The sequence below is a fragment of the Convolutriloba macropyga genome, chromosome 3 (genome assembly GCF_964194025.1).
Source record: "Convolutriloba macropyga chromosome 3, txConMacr16.3, whole genome shotgun sequence".
In the NCBI taxonomy this organism is placed as follows: Eukaryota; Metazoa; Xenacoelomorpha; order Acoela; family Convolutidae; genus Convolutriloba; species Convolutriloba macropyga.
In genome coordinates, this window is record NC_134470.1 from 56,716,951 (window position 1) to 56,727,335 (window position 10,385).

Below are 10,385 nucleotides of genomic sequence, written 5' to 3' on the forward strand. Positions count from 1 at the left end.
ACCAAAACTCAATAACTATCTATTTAAAAAAAAACTCAACAACAAAGTCAAAAAAAGCATCAGATAAAAAATAGAACAAACAAATTGGCTTGAACTTCACCAGAAAAGTTGTGGGACCTGTCTTTAGTGAGTAAAATAAAGGTGTGGACAAAAAGGCGAAAGTTAAAAATACCTACCTGGGAAGCCATTGAGACCTGTCATTAATCAGCCTAACAAACAACTACAATAAAAACAAATATAAGCAAAAGTAAAACTCTTTTTTGTGAAAATGATGTCGAATCCATTAAAATCACAACCATTTCACTAAAAACATAAAATAAAAAGCGCTTTTTTAAAACAACAATAATGTGATATGATAGACAAAAAATCATTATTTAAATGGTACAAAAACAAGGCATACAATATTGTAACCCATTTGAAAGTCGACGCGCCCTCTCCATCTTTGCTGTGATTACGCTAGAAAGTCAGAGAAATAAGACAAAACTTAGCACAAATAAAACAAACAGTTAACTTTTTATCAAAAGAAGGTTCTTCGAAACCATAGGCCATTTAAACAATAAGCTCTAAGCTTACAAATAGTACGCTGATTAATTTGCTAACGTCTAGGAAGCCAACTGCACACGTTGTTACTGAGAAAAAGTCAAAAGATTATAAAATAACAACAAATACAGGCAGAACTCGAAATTTTAGAAGCAATTTTAAGCATTTTTTGATGAAATTATAATCTGTGTCCTCTGGCCTTCATTAGCACACGCATTTTGTTTGCGAATAAGTGAGCTTAGATTTCAAATTTTGCTGGTCTGTAATTAAATATTAAAAAATCAAAAGAAATTAAGTAAATAATAAACAAACAATAAACAAAAGGCAAATCGGATTCTATTAGCAGTAAACCATTGGGCATCGACTGCAGGAATTAGATAGTTTTCTTAATAGTTCCTAAAATGGCGAATAAGACCTATGATTAATTAGACTCATTCATACGACAAAAAAAAACATGAACTGACAAAAACTAAAAAAAAAAATCATTAAAAACTTACGAAGACACTTCGTCGCAAAAATCAAAACTGTGAGCTTTACTTAGAAAGCAAAAAAAATTGTCCATTCGGCCACCTTTGAATAAGACTTGTCTGTTATTGCGATGAAAAAAAAGAACGGGAAACATTTTAAAAGTGACAGAGCAAAAATACAATCTGAATCTTTTTCCTGAAAAATCAACGATGAGAGCAAAACTGGCCTTTCTATTACTACGCGGCCGTCGAAAAAACGCCATTAATTCAAATAGTTGTTTAATAGTTCTTTGGGAAAACCAAAATCTTTTTCATCAATCAATGCAATTTTGATAAAAATCGGTTTAAATTAGCAAAAAGTCGTCAAATTCTTAGGAACCGGACGTAAAAATAGGCCTTATCTAACTAAACGACGTTCGTGCCAGCAGTGTTTATGTCTGCAATAGAAGTCAATTTGTACAAGGTGGCTAGAGACGCATAGCTGATGCAATTTTTCATAAAAGAACGAAAATTTTAGCCAAAAGAGTTGGTTCACGCAATTCAGAAACTTTCTTTTATCTTTTAACGCAAAACAATTGAGACTTTAGTTAACAGTTTAATCATATTTTAGCAAAATTTATCAAAATGTTAGCCAATTACGAAAATAGCAAACAACGGAAATAAGGCTAGCGTTCACAAAATTTAAACCTGATTAACTCCGTGAGAAAACAATCTTTTTAATTTGACATTCTACGCTTGACAAGCTTTCTAATGATACCAGTCACAACTCTTTACAAAGAATATACCGATCGGCAAAAATTGACTGACTAAAATAACCCAGTTAAGCATATAGTCCCTTCCCTACTAAAGTGGGTCGGACCAATTAAGACGCTTTCATGTGTAGCGCATGTTTGAGCATATCTGTGAGCTGTATAAAAAAGCATATTTCTGCGTGTGTATGAATCAGTGTACGTGCGGAAATGTGATAGTGTATGCATATAAATGCACCCGGACTACATATGAAGTCAGAAATAGTTTGGTCAGAAAACAAATTTCTCAAAAAATCTGACGAAGTTTGGCTCTTTTTGAAATTCATGAATTTTAAATACTTTCTCAAAACTATAGTTTGCTTATCAACTGAGCAATAATCAAGATTTGACAAGTCTGGAGCAAGTCGCTACAAATTTTAAGACTTGAAACAAAACGTACTGATTTGTAAATTTAAGACGTGTATGCCACTGGAGAAGTACTGATCAAGACTTCGAACTCGTTCCGGGCATATGTTTGTCAGTGTGCAAGCGTATGTATTCTTTCAAGTGGGCGCACTTGTGTGTGTTTCTGTGCACTCCGGTCTTTTCTTAGTTTTCAATAATTCGAAGAAGTTGAGTTTTCATGGGATGCTGTCCTCTTGAGGTTTTTCCAATCTGCCAAAACTGACGTCAGAAAATGGTGTCTGAACACTTTATGGAAATTTTCGAAAATAGTTTTTTTCGCTCCTTCTGGATCTCAAAGCTTCCGCTTATCATTCAATCTTTGTATTATTTAGGTTTCAGCCATTTATTGAAGATCTTAAATAAATTGAAACCAGACGTTTTCGAAAATTAGGAGCCATTTTCTCAATTTGTCGAACAATTTGTCACTTGTCGTTTTTTTTTTTGGTTCTGAATTTGTCTTCTGGGTCTAAGGGGGAAAGTAACTAGAAAGGTGAGCCCTAGAAAGCTGAGCCCTTAGAACAAATCTACATGAGATTTGAAGTATTGATGTAAATGCCGATAATTCTCAGACCATTAGTGCAGTATTTGTTTAATGTGCACCACTAACGTTGTAATTTCAGCAGAAATTGTAGTAGCACGATCCATCTTGTTTCTGGAGTAGATCGATTTTAGTTGCCTAAGTTCTCAAGCAGAAAAAACAACAAGGAGGCGCGTTAATGTGCGTTTGCACATGATGTTCCGACCCGAGCTGATCTACATTTTTTACCTAATTGTCAACCAAATGAAAAGATAACCAAAAACAGATGTTTGAGTTTAAAAAAATTGTGACACACCCAATCTACTAACTGAATTACGTAATGCCATTCTCCATCACAGCGCTCATGAGACGTGCGAATGAAAAGACTACGAGAAAAAAAAGCAGAAGCAAAACTAAAAAAATAACAGCAAAGAAGCTCAATATCTAAATGTAAAAGCACCTAACAAGCAACGTTTAAATGCAATGAGATAAACTTTAAATGCCCAAATTTTCTTTTATCTTAGCTATACAGCAGATGGGACTTTTCCTTATTGAGACTAGGTAGCAAGTAAAAAGAAAAAAATAAGGCGAAATTCAAAAATCGAATTTTTTAAACCAAATAATTTCAAAAGTCTTAAAAATCATTAGCTTTTAAGAAAACAATTCTCGATACATTCACTAAAAAATCAAACTGAATACGAAACTGATAGGACCTGTCTTTGGTTAGACTAAGCCAAAGAAACGGACTACAGATGCAGAAAAACTCAAGAAATTACAAACAATCTGCGAAAACGCAAACTATTGAAGCCATTAAAATCATTAGCTATTATCTCAATAATGTTTTTTATTTCAGTTATCTGTACTAATTAAGCTAAAAGTATACTGAATAATAAATAAGTTCACTTGAGCCTCATTTGCATATAATTGGGCTCTGTTATTACGCGAATGCGCTAAAAGAAGAGAAAAAGAAACACAAATATTGACCAATCACAAAACATTTAAGAAAACGAATATTGTCCCACAAACAAAACATCAGTTACGACATAATAACAATAGGAAGTTGAATTTTTGAATTACAAGAAACTGGATGGGACCTCTCAATGACGAGAGCAAGTTACAAGTTGACGAAAAAAAAAACAAAACTGAAAAAAAAATGAAACCGAATAATATCAAAAACATTAAGACTAATCGCTATGATCTGGCTGCAAAGAATAATATCATTCATACAATCCTCAATTAGAAGCTTATGAGACCTCTCAGCATTTAACAACTACATAAAGAACAAAAAAACAGCAAAAGCAGCAAACTCAAAAAAAATGAGAGAAGTGTCGAAGCCAATAAAAAATAAACTTTTGAAAAAAACGTTTTTTCAAATAAATTTTTAAAATCACAAACAAGACATCAGAATAAGTCTTATGACTACAAAAACAATAACAAATACAGGCAAAATAAAAAAATTCAGTAGAAAAGTGCGAAACGAAAGGGTTGAAGCAATTTCTCTGAAAATTTTATCCAGGATTCTTTTAACGTCTTCTCTGATCCAATGGGAAGTATCAATATTAGTATAATGTTATAAGATTTCAAAAGGAAACAATTGAAAAATATATCCAAAATTTAAAAATATATATAAAAACTCGTCGCATCGAAATCAAGAAGCCAAAAATTGACGATTAAACTGCTAATCAGATTAATTGTGTTGCAGTAAAAAAGACGGGGGTCTTTTCATTAATGAGTTTGACTTATAGTTCACCAAATTGAGCTTAAGATCGGTTGATGTTCAAAAAAGAATTTTTCGAAAAATTATTTTCAAAGTCTGAACAGCCATTACCTGTCCACTCAAAGCACTATATAGATTCAATTAATGTTCATTGAGAAGACTATTGCACTTTTAGTCAACGTGTCTATTCCATAGGACTTCAAAAGTTCAGTACAATCTCAAAAAGAAAATCAAAATTTCATTAAAAATTACGAACACTCAGAGTCGAAGCCAAAAAAAATTATGAGCGACTCCTTGAAAGCTAATTTTCTGTTCATTGGGCATCATTGGACTGTAAATGAGGTTTTTCATTAACGAAATATCGATAGGAAAGGTGACTATTCTCTTAGTGACTTAAAAAAACAAAATGCAGAAAGTTTTCTAAAAAAAAAAACAGCTCTCAAATAGAATTTGAATTCTTTTTGATAGTAAACGTCCCTATGGGACAAGAACTAGTCTTTTAAATCGCCTTTCGTCTATTAGGAACACCAAATTGATGCATTTGTAGCGTGAAATCCGAATTTGAATTAAAACTTTTATAGAAAAATGTAAATTCAGACAAATATTACGGAAAAAGTGAACCAATTATCCCGTTCTCACATGAAACTTTAAAGCTCAAAAACTCCTCGAAAAAAGCGAAATTCAAAAAAATCTTTTTAATTTCGAATTCTACGCTGGACGAGCTTTTTAATGATACCACTCACATTTCTCTGCGATGAATATATCCATCGGCCAAAATTGTCTTAACAAAAAAAAACATTTGAGTATATAGTTCTTCCCCCCACAAGTGGGATCGGAACAATAAGCAAATAACGCACTTACTCTACCCACAAACGCCCGCGCTTTTTAGCACCGCCGCTTACAAATTATGAGTAGCCGCATAACAACGTTACCATTTAAAAAATAGCACGATCAACATTTAAAGGGGGGTTGCGTAAAAGTTTCAAAGAAAAATCAAGGATTTAGTCCCTTCGTTTTTATTTTTGATTACCATTACCCTAGTACAGATTTATTTGGGGCATGTATGCTTGAACTATGTCAAGGATGCTTCATCCAGAGAATTTTTATTAAAAAATCCATTTACCATTTGATACAAAAAAATATGTACCGAATCGCAATTTAAAGATAGCTCTGGAAGATAATGAGAAACGGATTGGTCAAAATCTAACTCATGCAAATCATGATTGGTGGATATTTGAAAAATCAGTTAAATTGAAATGAAAAATAACCTGCGGAATTCATTTTTCATCGATAAGCTTCATACAGTATTTTCAGAAATAATACTGCGTAGTTAACCCGTATTTTGACCAATCTTTATAATTTCTAAATTTATCTGAAATTCATAAAAAAAAGTTTTTGATCCCTGAGATAGAGTCTTTTCTGAGTTCCACTCTATTTTGTCTTCATTAAATCGGAAATGTTTCCTTTTCCCGTTAAAAAAGTTTTATTCTTTCAGAACATATGTTAAAAACTTATGCTTGCTTGCGCAATGATAACGGCTCGCTTAGAAAAACAAGCGCATGAACTAGCCGAGAACCAAAACCACTCTAAAATCATAAAAAATTTTAAAATCACAGATGCCTATTTTACCAGAGACCAGGAGATGGGGGAGAGGAAGAGGAATTGTTTTCAAAAAAGTTCAGAGGACCCCCCCCCCCCCTAAAAAAAACAAAAAACCTCGTGAAAAAATTTTTCAGAGCCATGTGCGAACACACTTACATAGCCAGCAGATTGCCGGAAAATAGCCGCGATAGACGACTGTGGCCTTGCGTGCATTGAAACAACTAAAGAAATAAGATAGACAAATTGACCACAAGTCTTTTAATAGACTAAGACTTTTTTGTTAGATTCGGACTGTCATTTTTAGGAGACAGCTTTTTCAAAATTAATATTCAAAATCAAAAACTCAAGAGTCGTAATACTCAAGAATTGGGGGCAACTACGTTTCGCACTACTTAGATGCACACTATTGACCTTTAACTAATAAATGTTCATAAAATTTAAAGTTCATTATGCGAGTTTAGAAGCCATTTTTTTAGTGAGGCATGTCACGCAATTGACCTAAAAGCAGAACAAATGATGTCACGCACACAAATTTTAATTGCAAAGCAGTAGAAATCACTGAAATTTAAAGTCAATTCCAAGAGGTCAAGTCGCAAGAATCATCGATGGAGACGACGAATTAAAAACAAGTCCTGACGTACAATTCAAGGAATTTTCATTGAATTAACAAAAAACTAGACATAGAACGGACTATTAGTCAATTGGGATTTCAAAAAACTTCAGATAAAAAAAACAGAAAATCGATGTCAAAACGCCGCATGTGAACAAAAAACCACCAGCGAGAATTGGTAATTTGGTTCGAACTAGGCCTAGAATGAACTATGAAGGGATTGAGAAAACTATTTACAAATAAATCTAATCCAAAAGATCGACAAAAACATACCCGGCAGATTGCCGGAAAATAGCCGCCGTTGATTCCAATAAGCAGGATTGGGATTGAAAGAATAGAAGATATTGAAAAAAAAAAGATTTTTGTACAAAAACATTTTTTACGTCCGATTTATTTTCATGGCATTTAGTAGTTGAACATAACGTACTTCTGTTTCTTAGAGAGAGGCTACAGGGGCTACTATAAATACCAATAAGCATTAGAGATGGTAACTAAGACTTATAGGAACGACGTTCAAATAGCGGGCATCTAAAATTGGGCTTTATGGGTTTATCCCGTTTCTACTTCTGACTTCAATTTTTTATACTGACTCTGTTCATTTTGAATTGCTTTGCTGAGCAACTGATGTTCAAAATCACTTTAAGCAGAATGAGAGAAGAGAGAAACTAGCCTAGAGAAGTCAGAAAGATATCACGCAAAATGTTGAAAAAGCGGCAAAATGAGGTAAAGCGAAACATTTTTTTATTCGACGAAGTAAAAAAAAATAGGAGCGCTATAATAGCCGGCTGAGAAGATGAGGGCGGCTATTAACCAGTAAAAATCAAAGTAAAATTTCCGCATGCGAACAAAAAAACCACAAGCAAGAAAGTGAATTTTTGTCCAAACACCGTTTTCTCACTCAACTTTAAAATTAGAGCAAAAAAATTTCACGCCGCAAAACCACTCGCTTTTTCGCTCCATTTCCTGTTTCGGCGTGACCAAAACCACGACTCCAATTTGACTTCAAAAATCATGAAAATGTGCACATATCTTTAAAAAAAGACAGCGCCCCAATACAATTCAAATTCTTTGAATTGTAAAAAACCACGAGGTCCCCAATAATAGCCGTTATCACTTTGCGGCTATCAATTAAAAAAGGTTGATAAAAGTCGATTATATATAGTTATACTCTAACGGGATAGAAAAGGAAACAATTGCATGCTTTATTCTGAATAGGCTTTGATGGCCATTTTGAGTATGTTCTCAGCATTCGTTGTCTTGTCAATCCAATCACGTGGTATGCCCTCAATGCCATATATGGCACCACACATCCCTCCTGCGAAAAGCGCACGTGAACAGTTACACCCTCCCGCTCTGATACATTTTCTGATAGCTTCAGGATATGATTGTGACGTCACAACTGCGTGTATTGCACCCTGGAAATATGAAATAATCGTTTAAGCTGTAATTATATAAAACCGAAATGGTGTAAATGTGGTAGGCCAAGTTTTTCTTAGCTTTTGTTTCGTAGTTCTTATGGACACATCAGTGAAAAGGAGAAATATTTTAAATCACCTTGAACCTAATATCAATTTATAAAACAAACTCAAGGTGAACACAAAAGAAAGAAATCGCTGTTTTGTTATGAAAATTTATGCATCAATTATAATTACCTCAAGCTCAATATTGCACCAGCACCATCATCGGTTCAAACACAACTGTAAGATCCGTACAAAAAATTAAAATCTATGTGAAGATAAGCTCTCACTTAACCATAGCTTCAACCTGACTATCTTGGCCGCAATGATGGTAAAGTTCCGGTCATAAAAAGTTGCACAAACACAAAAGTGGCCATAGTGACCAAAAAAGAGCAATGTTGCCTATGAAACGAACAGTCTGAAATGTTGCAAATACAGGGAAAAACAGGCCGCTGTGACCTAATTCTGTTCCACTACGATTATGCAGAAATTGCAATTATTATCATTATCAGAAAGCTGTCAACTATTTAACTTTAGTGTCTAGCGTCTTTTTAATTCTGCTGTCTTGGAAACATATTTAACACAAAAATTGAAAGTTGCAACAACCCATCGCTGAACAAGCTCGCATTTAACAACAATTTCTGACAGCCGCTAATTTCACGAAACCATAATTGCCACAAAAACAAAGTAATTGCCCAAAAAAAGTTCCACTTCTCTTATGGCAAAAACGATTATGAACGCAGGGATATTCAATCACAGGGAACCAGTCAAAGTTATTAAGCCTTGCCAAGAATATTGTTTTTTTTCGATACTAAAATCTGAAGGCAGCGATTGTGCAAAATAATACACATTTTTTTCCACAACCACGTCCCGCAACAAGTTCACCAAGGCTTTGCTCACCTGAAAAGATCCAGGGTTGTAACAAGGACTTCCAAAAACGTAGTTCACGGCTTTAGTATGGTCCAAATTCTCTTCAATCACCAACTGGATACCATCCAGTCTCCTACTCACTTCTGGATAATCTCGTTTAATTTCGGCTTTGATTGAGAAAATATCAAAATTTGGTTCACGAATCAGACGAGAAATAATATTTGAAGCAACCATTCCGTGTTGAAATGCAATATTATAAGTCGACAACGTTTTGATAATTTCTGCTGATATTTCGTCAACATTCTCGTAGTCCATAAACTAACAAACAAGAGGCAAGTTGAAACAAAACCCATCAGTTTCTTTAATTCCCGGCCCCCCGTAGGGCTTTCTACCTTCACCATTTTTGTAGCTCTGAAGAAACTCAATTACAGCGCCGTGGAACCATTTGCCTATTATCGGTCCATCCAATTTCTGGCCTAAACTTCGCTTCTTCATGTAAGTTTGTCGCGCTTCTAGATCGTACCCTTTCGCATTTCCGGGAAGAAACGCATTTTGCAAAGTGTCGCAAACATTATTATAATCGTAACTTGAACTTTCAGCCAACAACACTTAGAGATGATTCTGCAATATCCCAATAGCAACTATTTTCGCCAGTGGGTAGAGTATAAAACGGTGATTTAGATTCCGGAAAAAATTCGGGAGTTTCTTTCACTTTTGAAATATAGGATTGTAACTTTGAGTTGTCATACACCCAGTGCATCGGCCTGGTGGCTGCATCACCCACTGCAGCTCCTAACACTACAGCAATTTTTCGCTGAGCTATTTTGTCCAATTTGATGACACTATCCAGTAAATTTTGAATAGAAGCCGACATACTGAACCTTCTGAAAAAGTATTGTATTGAAAAATAGGATGTTCTATTCTTTTCCGCGGAATTACCGGACCGAAATAAATTTATTCACCAAGCAAAATCATTTCAGAGTTTTCACTCTGTTAGAAAAAATATCAAAGCATCATTAGTTGAGTGAGCTTGACCGTTTTCGAACATGCAACAATTTAGTTTAAGGAAGAAATCCAAGTAGAGTAAAAAACCAGGAAATTTTCATAATAAAAAAGACGTCGTTCAAAAGCTCATTTGACACCGAATGCCTAGAACACTCAAACATTGTATTCAGAAAATGAAAGGAACAGGAAACAGAAAGAAAAATATCTTTTCAAAAAATGAAGTAACGTAAGTACATCAACTAAAAGAAGTCTACAAATTGACGGTAAAAACAGTGAAGAAAAGAACAGTCAACATATACCGTTGCAAACTGACAGAAAATCTTTAATCGGAAGCACTTCGCACACGCTCTGGGTTATCAACCAGAGTTACATTGTCCTCTACAACAAAATCGGTGGCAACCGATTGT

The 10,385-nt window shown here is 34.4% G+C and overlaps 1 protein-coding gene across 1 annotated transcript; it reads right to left on the reverse strand.

Moving 5' to 3' along the window:
- Positions 1-7,779: 7,779 nt before the first annotated feature.
- Positions 7,780-9,853, reverse strand: LOC142337157 (crystallin J1A-like). The gene is given in 3 exon segments (XM_075386263.1): positions 7,780-8,061; positions 9,004-9,579; positions 9,581-9,853. Coding segments are annotated over 3 exon segments (1,056 nt in total). The 5' UTR covers positions 9,848-9,853; the 3' UTR covers positions 7,780-7,848.
- Between the last annotated feature and the right edge of the window lie 532 nt (positions 9,854-10,385).